The sequence below is a fragment of the Chelmon rostratus genome, chromosome 2, assembly GCF_017976325.1.
Source record: "Chelmon rostratus isolate fCheRos1 chromosome 2, fCheRos1.pri, whole genome shotgun sequence".
Classification (NCBI taxonomy): Eukaryota; Metazoa; Chordata; class Actinopteri; order Chaetodontiformes; family Chaetodontidae; genus Chelmon; species Chelmon rostratus.
This window is the reverse complement of record NC_055659.1, coordinates 18462512-18485749: the sequence shown is the minus strand read 5'-3', so window position 1 is coordinate 18485749 and position 23238 is coordinate 18462512. Positions and strand designations below refer to the sequence as shown.

Here is a 23238-nt window from a genome sequence, read left to right as displayed (position 1 = left end):
AGTAGGGCAGCGTGAGCTCACATGCCATGCGCACATGCTGTAGAGCTTTAACCAGCATTCCAATGTCGAACGAGCCCAATGTGCCGTCTCCACGCGGGGCTCTCGGCCAATGAAAAAGTGAGATTGAGTAAAAAAGAGTGGGGGCATGAGGAGGGGAGGTGGGTGAAATGTTTTCAGAGAGCGTGACAGAGAGAGAGAGAGAATAGAGAGAGAGAGAGACATCCCTGATACACACCAACAAACAGGCGGTTGACGGGGCGCACAAAAAGAGAGCAAGAAAAAAAACTGGTCACATTTCTCAGGCACCTGAAAACGTGCTAGTTATTTTAAGCCGCGTGTTGCTTATTGATGAGCGGGGAGTGTTTAAACTACTTCCACTCTGGTCATGTTTTAATGGTGACTGTACATGGCAAGCAGCTGAATGCCTCTGGACCTCTGTGATTTAGAGAAGCCCTACACAGTGATATCTTAGCACAGCCTGGCATCATAAGGGGAGCAGACGGAGAGCCGAGCTGTCCCGTGCGTCCACTCACCTTGGAAGTTATTTGGATCAAAAAGAGATCGGCTCCGATTTCCTTCCCGAATATCTCTTTGAGCTACTTTTTCTTCGCTGACCGGGTTTTCTCTAGAACCCCAATGCCCGGTGCACACTCCCGCTGCTCTGATCATCTGGATACACTCTCTATGCCTTGGCAGTTCATGACTCTTTCACCTACATCAACGAAACTCCTCGGTGGCAAGCAGCGTTAAACATCCGATTCAGCAACAACCGAACAGCATCGACCGACTGACAAACATGGAGAACAGTCCCGGTGGTAAGTCAGCTTTAATACTGTACTGGGTGCCTTTTGTTTTAATCCATTGAGGAAATTATTTCAGTGGCAAATAGTCATTTAAAAGAAACAGAGAACGGTGCATTATGGGAGCAGATGCCATAGCATTTCCCAACATCAAATATTATTCTTGCATAGCAAATGCATTGGTTATTTTTAAGGACGATTTAGCAGCACTGCACGTATAATTGCACCAGTCAATATCTCCATAAACCTGCTTGTTACAGCGCCACGTACGCGAGCGTACAAATGCCTTTTTTATGCTGTTCCACTGCACGTCATTTTAAACAACTGCCTAAAGCACCTAACTGCAAGCGGAACACAACCATCAGCGCTGCAAGTGTCTCGTTTTCTGCACAGCTGAAGCGGCTGTTTTTGAAGCTAGTGCGTGCAGCTTTTGGGGATCTCACTGTTGGAGCCACGCTCGGGAAAAGTGCATCGTTTGGGGCGAACACGGCTGTAACTCCGCCGTGTGAAATGTGGCTCGCTGCCAGACGCTTCTGGGCTGCAGACAGTTGAGAGTTTGGAGTGACAGCCGAGGAGGACAGAGAGGGAAGTCCTCCCTCGTCAGTCTTTGCGGCGGACTTCCGATTCTCCGCATGTAAACAAACTCACGTGAAGCGCGACCCAAGACGACCCTGACCGGGCACGTTCTCTGTCCACACAAGCTGATCTCACGCACCTGTACACACCTGTATTCACTGTCCTATCATTGATCGTGAGGTCAGGTGAGTCATACACTCACTCTACATTATGTCCTGTAGTGTTTAGGCGGGGCTTCGAAGTTCCCTATAATCGTCCCGAACAAGCAACGGCTGAATCAAATAAGAGAAGTTGTAGAGTTGTTGTTTTTTTCAACGTGTGAGTCATTAAACTTGGCTGTAAATGACATCGCTGTCTTTTCCCAACACACATAAGAGGAAGGTTTGCCAAGGAGCAGTCACGCCCACTGAGTCAAAACAAGTCGGGCCTAATCGGTGCCAAATTTTCCATCCTTTTACTAGCCACGATTTGAAGAGCAGTGCGGAGTAAACAGTGTGTTCTGCCAGGACCTGAATCATGATCTAACTGTAGTGGGAGCTGATGATGAATGAGCACCGCACACCGCATCTTCCTCCGGAGGAACCAGTCGATATACCAGTTTTAAAGCATTTCCCTTAAACTCAGTGGAGCGGCTACAGATTAATGGACGCGTCAGACTGCGGTAACGCCTGTGTGAATTTCTCACATTGCATGAATGCTCTGAACATGCAATACAACATTACTCAGTTACCGCTGAAATATATTAAAATGGATGCCATATCACGGCAAATTTAACCACCATAGACCGCGAGATAAAAATAATAATAATAATGCACGATGACGCCACCGTTTATAATCATCACATAAATCCCATTAGATAAATTATATCTATGGTAACCAAACACCAGACAGACATTATAACGTCCTTGAACAGCAGGTGACCATCGGCGCTGTCATGTCTACTCATCCGCTCCCGCCCAATGCACCCTGGGTAGAAACAGTCATGATAATGTTGCGAATCATGCGCCTGATTTTTTTAATACGCAGTTACCCCGCCTCGAGCTGACAGCACGTGTACAGAGCCTCAGTATCCACGTGCCGCGCTTCATTCCCAAGCACCCCGCCCCTCTCCGTCCGCCCCTCTCCGCCGCGTGCACCGTGCTCGCGCTCGGCTCGCACGGGGATTCCTCTGTATTTGTTGATAGATTGGTCAGTGGGTCAGAGTGGCTTAGTAGCCCCTCCGCTCGTCCTGGTTGCGATAACTGGTTTGAAATGTTTATTATTTCTCCCAGTGCGCCTTATTAAACGCGGAGAATCGCGGTTTGGTGTCTGAAATGACATATTAACCTACATCTGGCCGCTTTCAACCTGGGTTTTGGTTGACATGGCTAGCCAGTTCCTGTTGTTACTTTGCACACCCACCACAATTTATTTCTGTGTAGGCATAGTTACAACCCTTTTAATGCCCTAATGAACCATTATCATGCAGGCACTGAGTAATAGCAGTATTCACATTTAGTACAATTACCACAATTTGTTAGTGCAGTTTTATCATTAACAACATAAACACAGATCAGTTGCATTTAACATATGGTGCAGCTGTGTTGCCCTCTGTTTTAATTCATGTGAGATACTATACTGTGGAATACTGTGTCTCTGTCTTGATCATTCGCTCCTGCCTATGTTTATTTCGAAGATAAGGATTGTGCAGACTGCTTGTGGTAACCTTACATAGTTTGTCTCTTTTCTCCAAATTGTATACATGTTCAGTTTTTTAAGCAGTCAAATGAAAGGTAAATGCGTTAATAAGTAATCATCATAAATCATCAGTGAGTGCCTTAATCAGTATGATTCCAGTATAGTGTACTGCATGACATTTTGGAAAGAAGTCATCAACCATGGGCTCCCCCCACAACTCCACTGGTTCAAGATTAAACTGTGCAACTGCTGTTAAGTATTATAATTGGAGGTATAGTTTGGTGTCTGCAAAGGAGATGATGAGTGTGACACCATGATGACTTTGTAATTTTTGGAAGATTGTTATGACTGTCCAGTGACCACCCTAAAGGAGCCGACCTTATTGACCTAAAAGCATGATTATGGCCCGACCATTATGGTCTGTAAATATGAAAAACATAGACATCAACTCAAGAACCCAAGGGTTTTCATCACTCCCTAAATAGTACCGTTTTATATGAATGCAAAGACTTGTAATATGTTGAATGTGTCACAGGTGTCATTCATGCTAACGGGAACAATAAGCTTAATGCTGAGCTCTGATGCCAGTCCTGAAACCAGAGTCCGTGTGGTTGTCAGCTTGACAGGCGATCACACAACTAGCTAATTCCCATTAAAAGCTGAGCTTGATTCGGGTGAAGTATAGTATTTCTATCCAAGGATTGAGTATAACCTGCTTCCTCTGGTCTGTTACAAATGCATGGGTGAAACCACAAGACCTGCGGGTAAAACTTGTTAAGCTTTTGAAACTTGTTTGTTGTACAGCAATAACATCACACCGGAAGTTCACGTGATATAAAGCAAATTTTGCCCCCATGTTGCCTTCATAGAGCCATCCTCCTTGAAAGTGCTTCTTAAATAGACCCATGACATGAGGCCAGCTGTTTCACGTGGACTGAGGCTTACTGGCCATGCACAGTTGTAAATGTTCACATGTAAGAGGACAGAGAAGTTGGAGGTAAGAGGGGGCGTCCCCCCCGCCTCCAAACATGATATGAGCGTCGTGTCTATACAGTTTGCCTGCCATGCATGCGTGCATGCCCAGGGGGTGGGAACACATGAGAGGGGAGGTCAGGAAGGACTAGTAGAAGGAGGGGCCTTGGAGAGTTTTTTGTTTATTCTGTAGTCTTTATGGCTCTGTGTGTATCCACAGGTCACATGTTGTAACCTGTGCCTGAGTACAAGAGGGATGATATTCCCAGAGCTGGCACCCAGTCAAACCAAATTCCAGGAAATGGTTACGAGGAGTCAGAATATGGAATGTTTTGAGGCTGGAGGGGGCGGCGATTGTCAGTGTAGAAAGTGGGTGTGGAGTTCATGTGACAGTAGGGTGTGACCCTTTCCTCTGCAGGTGATACACATGTCAATAAAGCTTTATCTTTCTCACACTGACACACAGGAAGCTGCACAGGCACATGTAACAATTGTGTGCAAAGTGAAGTCACAGCCTGATAGCTGCCGCCACACGCACAAGCCACCAGGCCACTGGAGTACCTTGCATTCAGCGTTGACACGTGTGAGCAGAGGAATTAAGGAGGCACTTAGAGCTAAACAGAAATGCAGCACGTGTTTCCTGGAGGAGAGAAAGCACAAGAGACGAGGGAGGCTTTTCCTCAGATGATTCAAAGTCCTTGAGAGGAAATGCGTACAGAATGACTGTGTAGACAGTCCAAGGGTGTTGTCGGTATTTCAGATAACACAGCTACTACAGTTAAATACTCTCTTGGTCACATGTCTTAGCATGGCTGCAGTAACCTGTGGGGCAGAACGGGGCAGAGATTTGCATCGCCAAGCTCTGTTGCTGGATGAAATTCTCTTTCTGTCAACTAATTGATAGTGATCCACAAAGTGCAATCATGACCATCGCGTTATGAGCCGAGTGACACAGTTTGTGAATGAAGACTGTAAAGCGTGCTATTTCTGCACATGAGGAATGTTGTAGTCGGCGGGCTTTTATGCAGGTATTTAGGACACCTGACATGGTGATGCATAAGCAAATAAAAAGCAGGGCTGAAATGAGCAGAAATATCTAAAATTCTTGAAATCATGAATGTCTGCAATAGTAGAGATTTGCCTCTCATCTGTGTTTTTAGTTTTATCGTCACGATACTATAAATTAAAATAATTATATCAGCCTTAAAAGAAGGTAAATGAGTCGTTGTAGATTTGCATTTTCCCAATCCTTAAACACCTGTGACATAAAGACACAATTGACTGAAACCCTCATGTGTCAAACCAGCAACAACGTGACTGTCGCCCTCTGCACAGTTTCTGGTGGCTCTGTGAAATGCAACGACTTAAGGTAGCTGTGCCCCGCTCGCCTCCCCCTACGCCTGTAGTCACAGCATTAGAGCCCTCTCCATTCCAAACGTGATCAGCCCTAGCGCTTGTTATTGTACTGCTGCTGTTGTCTACACGGGACTGCGCAAAGAGCCTTGTGAGCCGGGCGGGAACTGTGTCAAGAGTCCATGTGAGCTCCCGGTCAGGTGGCTGGCAGATAGATGGTTCTACAGGCCCGCAGCCAAAACAGGGAGGGAGGGAGGAGGAGGATAGAGGAGAAGGGAGGGGGCGGGAGGAGGGAGAGGAGGAAAGACTCAGTGCTGAAAGCAAGCAGGCAGGGAGCTGGCTGGCTCAGCCTGCACGTGAGGGGCAGTCTTTCATCTTGCAGGGAAGAACACTGTCTGCAAAACAAGGGGGGCGGATGGGTGTTGTGTTGAGGGGTAATAGGGCATTTCCGACTTGATGTGACATCCCTAAACAAAGGCCTGTTTATAGCCTGTCTGTGGTACTCATAGTGAACATATTGTGACATACTGTCATATTATGATAAGCATTTTATGCTGTTTCCTATTCAACATAGATTTGCTACGATAATTCCCCTTTAGTAGTTTTTGCTATATGACACATTGCAGCTTGTTGTATAATAGAAACGTAGCTTCTGTAGAAAGCCTTATCAGAGCATAAGATTTAATGTTATTTATAGGCAAATAACCTGTTTGTGGGTGTTTGACATAGAGATCAGGGTATTTATTTTACCTGCCCATTGTGTATTCAGCATTATTTATTCACACACACGTCGCGGCTCAGTAAAAGCCACAAGCCCGTTGGCATGACAAGGCTTTTTTTCCTTTGAGCATCTAACAGATTCGAAAATGAAAGACTCTTTATAGATATCCAGGTCAAAGTTGTTGTTGCTCTAGCTGTGACATTTTTTCTAAATTATTCATCAGATCAAATTTCTGTTGTCCCAACATGATCAGGGTTCTGTGTGTGGTTGTGGAAGTCTGCCAAGTAAGCTCACTGAATCAAAGTGGAGCATTGCTCAACACTTGCACTCCCACTCACACTGGTGCATGCGAACACCGACCTAGATGAAGATCAGTGAACTGAGCTTTTCTCCCCCACTCTGTTCCTCCAGGTGGTGTTATCTTGTATGCTGGCTCATCCAGTAGTGCCAGTCCAAGTCCTGGCAGCCCTTCAAGTGGATACCAGACCCAGTCGCCCTCCTCCCACTCGCAGCCTTCATCCCCAGAGGGTGTCTCCTTTCAGGAGATTGGGCCCCTGAAGCAGAGAGGAGAACAAGGGGGAGGAACTCCTTCCCCGCGAATGGTCTTCCAGTTTCCCGAAGTAAACAATGCTCCCGTGGCCCAAGTGACGACGGTATCATCTGCAACCTACAACCATCCCACGGTGGCCAAAAGACCTTGTGGTTTCACTGGCACGTTCACCAGTAAGTATCCAATCGCTACCCTCTTTCCTGTCCTCTTCTGTGGTTACCCGTTGGCACTTTGTCATCATATTTCTCTCCCTGATGATGGACGTATGCCTTTTTCACAGAGACCGGAGGTATGGTGCTTCTGTGTAAGGTGTGTGGGGACATCGCATCCGGGTTCCATTACGGCGTGCACGCCTGTGAAGGCTGCAAGGTGAGACTGGATAAAAGAGGTGTTACGCCACGTCTTTGTCGTCGCTATGTACAACACAGTGCCGCAAAAGACACCATTCAGAGTCCTTATTGTTCTCGTGCCTTCCACAGGGTTTCTTCAGACGCAGCATTCAGCAGAACATCCACTATAAGATGTGTGTCAAGAATGAAAAGTGTCTCATCATGCGCATGAACCGAAACCGGTGCCAGCACTGCCGCTTCAAGAAGTGTCTCTCCGTGGGCATGTCCAGAGATGGTGAGAGACAGTGATGATGTCCTTAATGATGATATTCGGACGCATGGCAGCAAAAACTGCAGTGATTTCTTTTGTTTTCTGAGAGGATTTTATTGATCCATGTATGCAGAGTCACATGGAGAATCAGATGTTAGACAAAAATGAAAAAAAAGCATTTTCTCCTCATCTCCTTCTCAGTTTATTCTCTTCTGTTTGTCTTTTGTCCCCTCCCTCTCTCCTTGCCCTGCTGTCTGATTTATGGCAAGAGCTGCTCTACAGTCCCAGTAGTCATCAGTCATGGAGAAACTGTGACAAATAGAGCTTATTTTGGGAAATTGGGACACAAAGTTGTTGATTACCCCACGTGTTCACCAAGATGTACAATCTTACCTACTTTTTTCAACCCTGACATTCACAAACAACCATTTGAGAGACATAATGTTATTCTGCCCCGTTAATCATGAAAACCTACAGTGGCTGACTTGAATTTAAAACAATATCAATACATTTAATCTGCTCTGATGCATTATTTCACCGCAGGACTCCGATCTCTCGGGATGCGGTTAAACTAGGTGATAATAAATCACGTTTTTTTTTTTTTTTTTTCTGGAGCAAACATTTTTAGCTGACCCAAAAAAGCCAAAAATGCGTCAGTGAAAAATCACCTGCTAATTCATCAGATCACAACAGGGAAACTGTAATATTAATAACTGCGTGTGACATGTTTTCTGTCCCTATGCACACAGATTCAATAAAAAAGAAAGCCACCCAAATGTATAGAGCCACAAAGACGCTATTCATTTTCACGCCATTTCTTCGACTTCGCAACACGATATTTGCTCGCAAATGAGGGTTTGATCATCCGTTTTTTCCCCACTTTCAGCCCGTCTCCTCACCTCTCCTACCTGTCTCCCATGTCTCCTTGACCTTTCTGCTTCTCACTCACTCTGTCACTTTGCTAATGACATCATGTTCAGCGCTGTTGACCCAGTGACCTACTTCCACAGAACAAGAGAGAGCGAGTGCTCAACTAGAAGACAGAAAGGGAGAGAGAGAGAGAGAGACTGGGGGAGGTGGTGCAGCATACAGAGCACTATAAATAGGGCTGTCAGTGGAGGTGCAGAATTGAAAAAGGGGGGAAGGGAGGGACTGGAAAGGCTGGAGAGGAGGATGAGGCAGTCAGATGAGATGAAGGCTTAAGTGCTCGTGTTGTGGAGAGACAGCTGTGATGGACACAGAATAGTTGGGAACAGTAGAGAGGTCGCAGGATTAGTAATCCACGTAGAGATTACAGCCAGAGTGTCAGATCCAGATAAGAACAAGAGATGCTTGTTTCTCTTCATTGTTTGAATGTGAAAATCACTTTAACTGCCTGAGTGTGTCTGCTGCTCACTGTATTAATTCAAGTCCTGCCAGTAAGGAGCTGGCAGCCGTATCGATGCTCGATGCCAGTAAATGCTGACAGAGGATGCTCTCTTCTGCTTGTCCTCAGCTGTGCGTTTTGGGCGTATTCCCAAACGGGAGAAGCAGCGACTGTTGGATGAGATGCAGAGCTACATGAACAGCCTCAACGAATCAGCTTCCATGGAAATGGAGGTGTCGCCTCCCCCCGATGCCCCCTGCAGTCCGCAGAACCAGGCGAGTGACGGATCGGGCTCCGTATCGCAGTCTTACCGCAGCAACCTAATGAACAGTGAGGAGAAACCCCTCAAGATGGCTGCCGGCAACAGTAACATCGCCACGACGTCTTTCCAGAACAGTTCAGTGCAGGAACCTTCCCTGGCGCACTCAGCGAGCCAGACGCAGCACACAGTTCAGGGGGAGCAGGCCAACCTGGCATCAAGATACCACATCCCCACAAACTGCTCTGTTAACCCGACCAACACTGAAAACTCCGCTAACACTAACCTTGACAACGCCAAGTACACCTTCTCCTCCAATCAGAATCAGTGCCCCTTCAGTGGCAGCCTATCATCTCAGTCCTACTCAACCAATCAGAACAGTTACTCAGCCAGGGATTCCCAGAACCAAAGTCCTTGCCCCTGGAAGCTAAATGGAGGAGCCAAAGTGCTGGTGAGACCCCTTTTTTTTAATGTCTTTTTGAGTATGTGAATATCTGTCAGTTTGATATCAGTGAAGTCCGTAACACTTCCTGTCTGTCTCTCCTGCAGGCTTGTCCACTCAATTCATGTCCTGTGGCTCCGGCCAGTCGCTCCAGTCAGGAGGTGTGGGAGTCGTTCTCCCAGTGCTTCACCCCTGCTGTGAAAGAAGTGGTGGAGTTCGCCAAGAGCATCCCGGGCTTCCAGACTCTCAGCCAGCATGATCAGGTCATGCTGCTCAAATCTGGCACTTTCCAGGTACATCCGGTTAAATTTGTTGGTGGGACTTTGGGAGTTTTTCTTTACTGCCTTTCTTATCCGTCGTTTCTGATGCTGACCTGGTCTGGTTCCGTCCGCAGGTTCTCATGGTGAGGTTCTGCTCACTGTTTGACCCCAAAGAGAGGACAGTGACCTTCCTCAATGGGCAGACATACTCATTGGCATCACTGCGGGCTCTCGGCATGGGCTCCTTACTGGACGCCATGTTTGAATTCAGCGAGAAGCTGGGATCTTTGGGTCTGGAGCCAGACGAGATGGCCCTTTTCATGGCTGTGGTGCTGGTTTCTGCCGGTAAGACTCATGCTAATGCGTACATGTACGTAAGCACATAGTGTCTGCACACATTCCCTCCAGTCTAACCCCGGTTTCTCCTCTCTGTCTGCAGATCGCTCTGGCATAGTGGAGGTGGGAGCAGTGGAGCAGCTGCAGGAGAATCTAATAAAAGCTCTGCGCTCCCTCATCACCAGTCGCCGCCCAGACGACAGCACCCTCTTCCCAAAGTTGCTGCTGCGTCTGCCGGACCTGCGCACCCTGAACAACCATCACTCTGACAAGCTTTTAGCTTTCCGCATAGATCCTTGAGTTCGCAGAGCTAAAGCTGACTGAGGTATCTGCTTTGGGGAACCTCCCTGCTTCCCCATGCGAGCCTGGCCTGCAACATACAGTACACTGGCCTATGCATGATGGACAGTTGTTGTAGGAGCTGTGCCAAGTCTGATGCTGTGTGGAAAAAAAAATATCAGTGAAGGATGTAGGCACAGCAGGAGGTGGAGGCCCCTGAACTCTGACTGATTCCTCCTTCAGCTGTTTCCAGGATTGCTTAAAAAAAAAAAAAACTATCAAAACATAGACTGTGTTCTTCCTCTGGTTCATCAAGTCAACATCAGACCACCAAGTCAACACCTCTCCCTCCTGGAGTTTGTCAGAGCCAGTTTTCTATTCTCAAGACCAAAAAGAAGAAAGAGGCTGTTGTTCCTCGCTAGACTTTGTCCTCCTATCCCAGCTCACAAAGCTAACAAGAGGGAAGCACATACTCTCCCAGAGAAAAAGGAACATGTACAAACACTCACCAACAATGATTTCTTACAGTACATTCATGCTACAATGTGTAAAGGGCACTTTCCGTACACTGAGAAGACCTCGTAAGTCAACACATAACAACATAGCAATAGAAATGTCTGATGCGCGGTTGGGAGGACGGTTTGTGTAAGCCCTGTTGAAATGACATAAGCTATTTTCACAACGTGTCACCTTGTGGGAAATCTTTATGAAAATCACCCATTTGTGATTGAGAAGTGTATAACATTTTTAAGAAATGAGAGTAAGTTGCATTGCATTTGTATGCGGTAATCAGGGAGAAATTATTGGTCATTTTAGACCATCTGATGGGTTATATGTTAAGGTGTTTTGTTGTAAAATTTGTATATAAAACCCTTGTTAGTTTGCAGATTCTTGGATATGTAAATGAAGTTAGTGTTGAATTATTGTATGATGTCACAAATGATAGATTGCTCTACAGACTGCAAAGAGGAAGCAGCATTTGAACCATGCGCTCTGAGTATAAACTTTTTATTTGAAGATATATAATTGAAATAAATGTATTGTCAACTGACTGCATCACCTTGTGAATATTTTGTAAATGTTTTATGGTTACAGCATAGAGTACCATTATTAAATGACGTTATATAGCATTTTCCCTTGTGCTCATCTTTCTTTTTCACTTCCTTAATGTGATGCTCCCGTCAGTATTGCAGAGACATACCGTGGAGCCGTAGCCTAGCAACAGAGGCAATCAGCCAATCATGCTCCAGGTCTGAGAGCCATTAGGGTGCTTATACTAACAAGAAACACCACTTGATTTTTTTGAGTGTGTGATAATAAGAAAATGTAATTTCAGAGAGCATCACACCTAAATAAAAGGTGATGCTCTTTGCCACCAGCACAAAGACAACAAGCAGCCATCGGAAGGGAGAGTATCAGCTGATGTATGCACACATGCAAACACGACACCGTAGGTTAATTTGGGACATGACTGTGCAGATGCTCTGGAGGTGAATAGTCAGGGTGCCAGACAGCACAAGGAGAAGCCCTCACCTCTGCTATCTGCGGTCGACTGGAAGGTCTGGGAAAAACATTTTCCATAAACAGCAGCTCTGGCCCTCACAAGTCCCCATATCACCAGCACATGCATGTGATTTATATGTAGATACTACTAATGTCAGAGAAATACATATGCTTTTTGTATACTGCAAAATAGTATAGAATTCATGCTAAAATGAATATTCTCTCTGAGGTAATAATGACTGACTTCTCCCCCTTTTGTTTTTTATTTTTAGCTCAAACATTCAGGAGAACCATCAGGTGAATATCAGGAGACACAAATCCAGAAGTGTGTTTGATTTCAGCAACTGGATAAAAGCAATAAATCTCTTCCACATTGGGTGGTTCTGACAGGAAAAGTGTCTGTAAGCAATGACACGTATCTCCCTGAGTGGCAGGAAATGAAATGACACATCAGCCAGTAGCTGCCGCCTGCCCTCTGTTTATCTGAATTTTAATTTGAAAAAGAAAAAAAAAGAAGACTGAAACTCTTCTAATTTTAAGTCTCACTGCTGTCTCTGCTGAAGTTGTGACACAAGCAGTCCTCCAGTCGTTTCTATGAGTCATATTGTGGTCTTCACCTGCCACCTACTGGACAGGATGAGAACAGCAGGAACACATTTTGGCCATGGCACTATTTTATGATCAGACCAGAACTATTACCAAAACCGTGCTGTCAGAATCAATAATGCCACCAACTACTACACAACAACACAGACAGAAGTGATGAATGCTGTGTGTGTGTGTGTGTGTGTGTGTGTGTGTGTGTGTGTGTGTGTGTGTGTGTGTGTGTGTAGGACCTGGGTACTTGAGGTCCAGTGTTCACTCATGACAGTTAAGAAAACAAATCTCACCACAAGGTCTGTTGCTGATCTGGTGCTATTGATCATATCACATGATCTTCATCAGAGTGTAGATCTTAAAATTACCTTTATTTCATAGGAACCTCATGGTTTTAACAAGGACCGGTATGATTTCTTACCTGCCACCGTCTCCTACATGATTTGAAAATGTAGCTCAGTGAATTAAAAAACAATGTTGCTGTTCTTACTGTAACATTACCCGACAAAAACGGGACATTTCATGAATCAGTGTGTGATTCATGTGAGCACCAAAATCAATGAAAGCAAACGTTGTAATTTAAGAATAACTGTCAGAAAACTGTTGGACCGGAGGATCAGGCTGGGGCTGCGAGGATTGAGTAGTTAATGCGTTGAGACAGAGACGGACTGCATTTTGTTAGTCTTATTCCTTTGAGGTCCAAATAGGGGCTTCTCTGGTTAAAGATCAGAAAAAGAAAGGCCAAATGTGTTCAAGTAACAATATTGTTACCTGCTATGTGTCTGGCACAGGTCCCTTCTGACAGCCTTACACGATGCAATATGTTACTGTCTGCTAGCGTCATCTAGTGGATTAAACAAGGAATGTAAGTATCTGCATATACTTTTGCAGTGGATTGAAAGTAATATATCATTCACTTAATTATATATTTTTTGTCTGTGTTTATTTATTCGGACTTTGTTTATTCTTGTCTTCCTCTTTGTCCATTTGTTTGTTTGGATGATCCTTTATTGATCATATCCCACTGATACCAAACTGTGAAAATACTCTACAGTACATATATATAAGTGTTTTTTATTATTATTCTTTCTGCCACATGAATGTGTATTTCAGTGCTGTAGATGTTTGATTTTGAGCTCATTTTAGCTACTTTATATACTGTTTGGTAGTTAATTAAAAGTAATGCATCATGTTCTATAAGATCATCATATGTTTGTAGAATCGCTGTCCTGTGAGAAGCACGCATCTCCAAAAAGTTAACTTTTCATGAGCTCACAAAAACAGTCCTGTTTTCAGCTTTGTGAGCATGCATTTTCCAGCTTATTATGTTGTTTCTTTATTTTAGGAAGTAGGAGAAGTTCCTCAACCCGTAACCAAACACTTAACCCTAACACTTATAAGACGATTATGTTTATGAGAAAAATTCTGATTCAAAACCACTGAATTTGGAGATATATGGTTTTCACTGGACAGGCAGGGTATAAAAACATGCAATGTGAAAATTAACCAGTAACTAAAGCTGCCAGACTTTGGCTGGACTTTGAGATGTAGTGGAGTGGAAGTATACAGTTACATAAAATTGAAATACTCAAGTAAAGTACAAGTACCTCAGATTTGTACTGCACAGAACTTGAGCAAATATATGTAATAACATTCCACCACCGGCCTGAAATAATTCAATGACCCAGACTAATATTTTAATGTTCAAAGAAAAGTAAATTCATGAGATGCTTTTGTAAAGTTGCTCCACACTGACTGACTGGCTGAATGAATGAATAAATGAATGAATGAACAAAAGGAAACACTGGCTTTGTGGAACCCATGAAACATGAGCAGCAGTTTTCTTATGTGTGTCCTTACTCTATGATCTATATTCAGACAATATTGATGATAAAATATCCCCTTTCTTTGGCAGCCTGTATTATGTAGGTGTTGTTTCTCAGTGTCTCAGAAGTTGAAAGGCGGGTGCTTGCTGGTAAATCTCATTATTCCTGTTTTAAAGGTTATGTGTGTGCTCCGTAACGTTCTTAACTTCAATCTCATTAGTCTAGTGTGCCTGTTACTAAACCAGTCTCTTACACAAAAACATGATGTCATGAAGTTTGCCAGATCACTGTTGTGTTGCTAAAAAAAGACTAAAAGATGTTTGAATCATAATGCACAGCTAAATACCACTCGCTTTGTTTAATTGCTCCATTTATACACACACTAAACCGACTTTAAGTATAAACTAAAAGTTTGATCATCACATATTCGAAGATCTCTTGATGATAATCAGTATTAATGTTGTAATCTATACGAACACATTCGCAGGTGCAGGCGTTGTTGGTTTTGTTTTAATATGTTCTTATACTATATGAACATTCATATGCTAGAAATCATATATCCTCCATGTCTGTGCCCCTCATTTTTTTCCAAAATAGTTATGTAATGCATATGTAATTCAGATGTATAAGTCTTTTGAGTCTTTCTGGTGAGCACTAGGATGATTAACTGTCCTGGAACACTTTTGAGACCGTCTGTGCCAGCAAAGAGAAACATTATCGACACCCCTGTTTAGCAACAGCGGTGGTACGGCCTGGCTTCGTCTCTGTGCTTTCTAGCTACCTGGACTTTTCTGGAGCGACCTCATTAGGATGAGGAGAGGGGTGGAGCGGGATCAGGGTTAGAGAGAGATTAACCACACGGAGGCCTATAAAGCTTCAGTGTAATCCGCACACTGGCGACAAATTCAGAGCAACAACTACTCTACAGACAACATATTCGCCCGCAGTGTTCCCGACCACACAAACCACATTGAGAGCTGAGATTTTCCATGTTTTGGATTTAAAAGACCACAGTCTGTGACTTCAGAATAGTCTTCAGCAGCAGCAGCAACACAAAGGTGCAAAAAGGGGGAAGTCATGAAAAAGGGAAAGGTATGGTTTTCTTTTTTCTACCTCACAGATACACGACAGCCTTCTAATGCATTGTGTTGTGATTGGTTGGTAAAGATCTGTGACATCTATATGTCGTTTCCGGAGTTTGTTTTTTTTTAACTATAATAGGATCCAAAAATGAGCTGACAGAATGAAGAAACATGACTTTGAGTTATGATTGTTTGTTCATCACAGCCAGGATAAAAAATCATCACGAAACCGTGACATAAAATTAAAAGGTTTATTTTTTTTAATGTGTGCGCAAGAGCTTGTTTAATGCACACTGGTTTCTCTGGGCTTCAGCTACAGTGGTATCTATGCTGGCCATGAAAAGATGGAGGCTCACCGCATCCATCCTAATCCTTTGAACTATTCAGACATGGATTTGGATGAACATGGATGTTTTGTTGCCAAATCCGTTATGGAAAATTGTCTGCGGGCAGCTTTGACAGTGAAATCTAATGTGATTCAAAACTGGAACTGACCTTACAAACCATACTTCCCAGCAGGTGAACAACGACAATGAGCCCCCCACTTATCAGGAGGCGACTGCAGGTAAAAACTAAAGTCTTTGTGGTTCCTCATTTTCCCTCAGTTCAGACTTTCTCCGTGCAGTTTATGCTTGTTTGAGTCAAAGGGGGAAACAATAAGACTGACAACACGCAGACAGTGAGCGGATGCAATTTTTTTGTGTCATTGCAGTTTGTAATCTTATTTATGACTCATGATAATATTGCACTCTGTTCAGGTTTGAAAGCTACAGCTTGAAAAGCTCGTAATAATCACAAATCATGTCAGTGACTTAGTTTGTCTGAGTGATGCCTCTCCACGCAGCTGAATCTCTCTCTCTCCTCAGGCTACGATGAGATGGAGGCCCAGTTCGCCTGGGACGACATGACCATCAGGCGGACCTTCATCAGGAAGGTATGAAAGTGTTACGCGAGACGGGCGACGGCCGTGCAAACACACAGTGCCGCCATTGCTCTGACACAGTGTATGTCCTCCTGCAGGTCTATGCCATTCTCATGGTGCAGCTGTTCGTCACAGTGGCCATCGTCGCTCTCTTCTCATTCTGGTAACTACTCTTCTGTCCTTCCATATCGCTGTTTAAGCCTTTCTGTTTTTTGTACCACTTTGATGAATCCATGTTATTGTTGTCTCCACAGTGCACCTGTGAGGTTTTTTATTCAGACTCACCCAAGCTTGTACATGGCATCTTAGTAAGCGACACATCATGGCTCATATTACGTTGCCACCTTTTTCTGTCACTTTACACGTCCAGTTTTGACTCATTGTTTTCCCTTTTTTGACAGTCTTATGTTCTTTGTCACCTACATTGCACTGTCCTGCTGTGGAGATCTAAGGTCATGCTTCTTTGCAATATAACTTACAACACTCATATTGATTAAAGCTTATCTATAACGCTGTGATGCACATTTGTTGATGAAGTGGATTTTTTTTTACCTAAACAGGAGGCAGTTTCCTTGGAATATCATTTTGTTAGTTCTCTTTGTGAGTATTCCTCACCTTTAAAACAGCTCATTATAGTAGAATACAATAAGCTCTTTACACATAGAGCCAACCTGTGGTAATCTTTCTGTACTTTTCCCCTCAGACTTTGAGCATGGCCTTCATGATGGGATTCGTGTCGAGGTAAATCATATTGTGGTGCACACTGACGCGCTGATTTCAGCTCATCCAAACCTTTTCTGGGTAAAAGACCCGGCACTGAATGTGACTGCCCTCTCTTCCTCCAGCTTTTACAACACCAAATCAGTGGTTCTGTGTCTGGGGATCACAGCTGTGGTGTGTCTGTCTGTCACCATCTTCAGCTTCCAGAGCAAGGTGAGAAGATCTGATTCCAGCTTCAAACTTCTTTCAAACAACAAACAGACACGTTTGGTTAAAATGAACTAAATCCATCATCATGTTTCTCTCTGTCGCAGATTGATGTCACATCCTGTCAGGGCGTCCTGTTTTCTTTGTGCATGGTCATGCTTCTGTGCGCCATCACCATCTCCATCGTCGTCCCTTTCGGATACGTGAGTTCACCTCCTCCAGACGTACACACTCCTTTCTAGAAGAAGTCTAAAATAGATGAGTTAATCAACAGCTGCTGGTTAAAGCCTCAGGTGCTGTGAAGGGATTAGCCTCACAGATAATCTTGCAAAGCCCTGCACCGTCTTTCTTCAATAAAGATGCTGCTGTCCTCCTTAACGCCGTTTTGTAATGCTTTTTTTTTCTGGCTCCACAGGTCCCCTGGTTACACGCCATTTATGCCGTGGGAGGAGCCATCCTCTTTACTCTGGTGAGAGTCACACCTTCATCAAAGCCTCAATACTGTCCAGCTGCAGTGTTTGTTTGTTTTTTCTCATGTGTTCTCCTCGTTTTCTCCCTCTGTCCCGCCACAGTTCCTGGCATTCGACACTCAGTTGCTGTTAGGAAACAAGCGCTACACGATAAGTCCAGAGGAATATGTTTTTGCCACCCTCAGCATCTACCTGGACATCATCTACCTGTTCAGCTTCCTGCTGCAGATCATGGGAGGAGGCCGCGAGTAAAGCGCCGCTTTTTCCAGCATGTATCTGTCTCTCTGCTGCACTATTTATACTCTTCACAAACCCGATGACCATCCTGGATTTGTTATCCTGGTGAACAAAATGACATCAGGGCTTTGATGAATCACTAGTTTCGTTCATACATGCGTCAAAAACTATGTAAGCAAAGTGAGAGCAATCTGCTCGTTCTTTGCTTTCAGTTATGTGATCTTGTCTACACAACCCTGCAGCTGGTTTTGTCACTATGCACTGACGTAGCCGCCACCTGCCTGATACCTCACTGTAGTTGTTCACTGTACTCTGGCCATTCCTGTCTGTCTGTTTTTGCATTGCTCTGAGGTCAACTGTGACGCCTCCACTCTAAAGTGTGTGTTTAAACAGCCATTAGGCTCATAAGTGGACAAAACACCCCCCCCCAAAAAAAACCAAAACAACAAAAAACCCAAAGCTGAGTATGATCAGTTTCATGCATTATTTTGTTTATCCTTCATTCAGCCAAGAAGGGAAGATTCAGGATATCAGCACTTTGTGTTTGCTTTAATGATGAACAAGCTATGTACAGTAGATGCAGTCTGTTTTATACTTGCTTTTAACATATCGTCATAGGTGACAAATTTAATGTTTTACTGTATGTGTGTAAGATATTTTCATATTAACAGCTCAGTTTGAGCGTGGATGTTTTGTTTGAGGGGAATTACTGAATGAGTGAAACCTGAAGAAGAGGATTCAACGAGCATCCTTTGAACTGAGACACACCTACCACAAAGGGACAACATATAGTACATACTTCAGAGATCAGTTGCAATTTCTATTGTAACTTTAATGTGGCCTTTGGGATGCGATAGAAAATTATTATTATTGTTCTTATTATTATTATCATTATTAGAAATGTTTTAACTGTATAATGAAAAAAAACAAGATTTGTTCGTATGTTTTTCTAAGGACATAAGCTATGTCCATTTTATTCTGACATCATTCAAATAAAACTGACACATGGAAACTACTGTGTCTGGCACGTGAAAGATGGTAAATTGTGATTATTATTATATATTAAGGCACTGAATAATTTCTTCACAGCTGATCCATTGCAGATGGACAACTTTTAAACTTAATATACAGGTCCCGACTCTGAATCTCTGTTACCTCCCACATTGCCTGATTTAAACTTACTGTACTTGTTCATGTGTGTGTGAATGGCTGTCCACCTGTACATTACGCCAGTGATGGACTGGTGACCTGTACAGGAGGTACCCCTCCCCCTTTGCATGCTGGGATAGATTCCAGAGCTTACACCCTGTAAGGTCAATTTCATAAAAACAACAAAAAATTCTACTGCCTGCACTTTTATAATTGTATCAGTCAGGCAAATAACACATTATAATGAGACTGGGCCAAATTAATGGCAGTCTAACAAAAAGTCTCAAAAAAGTGAATTGTGTTAATATTGGCTTCTTGGGCTCCAGCCCCCGAATGTCCTCTCAAAAGCCCCGAATTTTTTAGATTTTTAAAGCAACTTCAACTGTGTGTAATTTCCCCTCAGGCTCTCTGACTGGAAAGGGAAATCAATGAAGCACAGATCTAATACTGGAGAAATGTCGCCATCTATAGGTCTTAAATCGTCATGAGGGCTCGTTGTCCTGTGTGTGTCAGGTTTCATTCAGTTAGGCCACGGTCAGTGAGTGAGGTTGCTGGCCAGCTACGGGATAAATATAGTAAATGCCTCAATTTAAAGCTATATGGCCAAAATATAAGTAGAAACGCCTTAAATATGAATATAGATGCCCAAAATGTTGATTTCACAAATATGAATATTGATATTGATGATGATGTGCAGATTTTAAGGTGTTCTATTATCTCAAATGGCTAGAAAAATAGTGCAAGTAGCAACTATAAATGGGGAAAAAATCTCCCCTGGGGAGCATGCCCCTGAACCCCCTTAGTTTTGGGCTAAACCCTGAATGTTTATAACGTCTGGTTCCACCCATCTGCATCTTTACAAGGCACGGATGCCCTTTACTGCCTTTGGCTGATTTTCAATTCAGGCATCTTTTTAGGAGAATACTGACTGTAAACAATTGTTATTACAAACTAAAAGTTTATTTTTTTTAACCAGACAAAATGTACAGAGGTGTTTGTGGGGTGTTTTTTTCAGGATTTGGGGACATAAATAAGTGGATTACAAAAATGAACAGACAACAAGGTGACAAGTCAGCTTCAACCTGCTGAGCATCAACAATGATACAAATGTCCTCATGATTATGTTAATACCTACCAATACAGCAATTACCAATACAGCTAAAGTAACAGCAGCAGGAGGTAATGACTCATCTGCTGTCAATAACGCAGCCCCGACACTCTGTTAGTTTATATAAGACAAATAATCAAAGACAAAGTTCACCCAATCATTGAAACAAGACTTTTATTAAAAAAAAGAAAAATTGACATATTCAAATTCAAAGAGAAAACCAAGAAAGAGGGAAAATCTTATCTCAATCAATAAAAAAAAAAACACAAGTTACAGACAATTTAGCAACTCTGGCACAGGAAGACAAAAGTAGCCGAGTGGCTTTGCAAAATAACCAAATATCAAAACCTCTTTCCTCTAACAAAACTGTACAAAATGAGTTCTTGTATAAATAAGAAAACTGTTCACAAAGCAGGGGTGAGATGAGCCCAACGGACTTTCAAAATATCTGGGATTCACACCAACTTGGCTCATACAGTGTGGAGCAACAAGGCATGTTTTTATTATTTTATGTCCAAAAATGTCACTTTTAAACTGACCATTGGAAAAATAGTAGCACACTAAATGCTGTATATTAGTATTGTGATGTTATTATTGAAAATCAAACATATAAGGGATACTCTGTATTAACCTAATGAAGATAAAAAGGCACATTTTGAAAATCCAGACTGAGCCACATCTAACCACCTGTTTGGAAATCCTGTTTTAGCAGCAAAACATTTTGAAGCTATGAAATAAGCCATCGAATTTACATTAGGATGGAGAAAAAGAAATTGGTGTTGACTATGGATAATAAGTGCAAGGACAATCTTTTTTCTTTCAAATATTGTGTACTGTCTACAGAACACAATATTGATTTTTCTTACAATTTAAATGTAACTTAGGTTCTATAATTTCCATGATGCCAATTTTGGAGCATCCCGATGTCCTGTAATATCATATTAATATCTCTGCTGACAAGTTTGTAAAAAAAACATAATAAATAAACACTGCGTTGTAACAAGTGGTCATTTCATAGTTCCAAAATCCTGTTTTTGTATTAAAAGTGATGGCTAATACATGGAATATCATTTCTCTGAACATATAAACAATATCCATGATTTTCCTTCATGGTGCGCTGAATCTGAAAACTTGCTAGTCACTGTGTTATCTGAACAGGTTAGAAATCATTAAAAAAACACACACACACACGAGAAGAAACAAACAAAATGAAGAGGTGGAAGGAAAAAAAAAGACTATTTACAAAATTAGCTCTCATGTCTGAAAACTCTCCCCATAAAAGCTGAATATTCCTCCTGGTTGTCTGCAGAGGCCAATTAAGTCCATAATGAGTCCATTTACATGTACTCAAACACTCCATTACGTATACTGAGGGAAACTTAGCTTAATTAACAAACGTGATGACAACCACATCATTCCTTGAGTTGTTCATTTTGAAAGTCAGCTGAAGTATTCCGACTTATGACGGATACAGTAGTGCCAAAGAGTTCTCACAAAACCTTAAACTGTGGTCAGAAAGTGGAATATTGTGTGCATGTCGCCACCCTTATTGTGATCTTTCTCTTTCTGAGTCTACCAGAAAAAGCCTATTTTATATCCAGCAACACACAACAGACGATCGTCTGCGAATGAGAGCAGCTTGTCTGCGACAGAGAGCTAAAAGATGGGTGCTTACAACGTCTTTGGTTGCGGAAATGAACAACAGAAACACACGGCACAAAGTTTATGTGTGGAGAAAAAAAAGAGACGTAAAGAGGAGAAACAGAATCATCACACTGTGTTTTTCACGGGATTCAAACGTGGAGGAAGGAAGGAAAGCTCCTCGTGAAGCCTGCGGCTAGCTCGACTGACATGACGACGAACTGGACAGCATTCAAACAAGCCTGTTGCCATTTTTCTGTAGTATATATATATACAACTTAGTGTCAATCCTATGAGAGATCAGGCAGTTCGTCCAGAGAAAGACATTAAGGCTTAGCTGAAAAATTGTTTTTGCAGAATTTTGGATCACTCACAAATTCATTCAGACTTGCTGTCTCACTAAAGGCTGTAAGAATTGTCTTTAATGGCACTTCCATGGTCTAGTGAGCAGTCCTTTTCTATTATCTACATATCTACAGTTTTTGATGTCTGTATAAATTAAAGGTCAGCATTTTTTGGATGTTCTGTACGCGGTGACGCGAGCTCCACTCGATGCGCTGACTGAAACATACCCGGGGCTCGTACGTACGAAGCCTCTTTGAGCCACAACGCTGATGCAGCATCAGTACGAATCTCTTGGATCACTGTTTGGTTCAGCTCTCCGCTCTGACAGGCTTTCCTACAAACGGGCCCGACACCATATGAGGACAGACGACACAAGGTTTGGAACGGAGATTTGTGTGAAAACGAAACAAGAGAAAACTTGATGTGCACAAGATAAACAGCATCAATCCCTACGCAGAGGAAAAAATAACAACATCTACTCTCTATAAAAAGCTAAACTCTACAGCTAAAATCAAATCTACTTCAGAGATAAATTCATCAAAAATAAGGCAAATTAGCTCAAGAGGTTTTCAAGTGACAGACGAAAGAAAAACAGAAAACATTTGACTTTCTACAAACTAAAAATCACTGACAGAGAATCAAACTCAGGTGACAACAGCAGCATTGAAAAAAAAAGACTTACAGCTCCCTTTCCTGTCCAACAAATCATTCTCAGGGATTGTGTTCGTCTTCTATTTGATTTCCCTCATTGCTTTTGCTAAACTAAGTCTTAATTTAGTAACTGCATTGTTCTTTGTACACATAATCTTTCAGTAACAATCTAACTGCTCAGATCTTAAGAACGCTCGCCTCATCCCTTTGACAGAGGATGATTTCAATGATACCTGAAGGTTTGCCACAACAAAACCGCTTAAAACCACTTCTCACGGACACGGATGTAACGTGGAGTCACATCACAGCATCACAGGACGACTGTTAGTATGAACAGGTGTCGTTGTGATGGTGCATACGGGACTTGAACTGAAGTGAAAGTCATCCAACCATCAAAGCTGCTTGCAAGCAATTTGCATGAGCCAAATATTAGAGCTCATCATTAACGTGTAGGGTAAAGAGCCATTTCTTCATGTCTTTGCAGACTACAGTATTAAATAACGTCTTCTCTATAAATGTATGTTTCAATGGTCTAAAAACTCTAAAAATAGAACTATAATTCAAATATAAATAGAAATAATTGATTGTC

The 23238-nt window shown here is 42.8% G+C and overlaps 2 protein-coding genes across 3 annotated transcripts; both read left to right on the top strand.

Moving 5' to 3' along the window:
• The first annotated feature begins 532 nt into the window (after positions 1–532).
• Positions 533–10500, top strand: LOC121619166 (nuclear receptor subfamily 1 group D member 1-like). The gene is made up of 8 exons (XM_041954785.1): positions 533–815; positions 6511–6822; positions 6930–7018; positions 7129–7273; positions 8745–9325; positions 9424–9609; positions 9711–9921; positions 10016–10500. Exons 1-8 carry the CDS (start codon positions 797–799, stop codon positions 10210–10212), a joined length of 1740 nt encoding a protein of 579 aa, XP_041810719.1. The 5' UTR covers positions 533–796; the 3' UTR covers positions 10213–10500.
• Positions 10501–15037: 4537 nt separating this feature from the next.
• faim2b (Fas apoptotic inhibitory molecule 2b) lies at positions 15038–18780 on the top strand. Of its 2 annotated transcripts, none has more exons than XM_041956328.1 (12): positions 15038–15209; positions 15719–15764; positions 16066–16133; positions 16220–16284; positions 16376–16429; positions 16523–16573; positions 16682–16721; positions 16825–16862; positions 16967–17054; positions 17156–17251; positions 17464–17517; positions 17621–18780. In XM_041956328.1, the coding sequence occupies exons 1-12, from the start codon at positions 15195–15197 to the stop codon at positions 17768–17770; spliced, it is 765 nt and encodes a 254-aa protein (XP_041812262.1). In that variant the 5' UTR covers positions 15038–15194; the 3' UTR covers positions 17771–18780. The 2 variants fall into 2 exon arrangements, with proteins under 2 accessions (XP_041812262.1, XP_041812253.1); XM_041956319.1 differs by having other exon boundaries at positions 15716–15764.
• The last annotated feature ends 4458 nt before the right edge of the window (positions 18781–23238 follow it).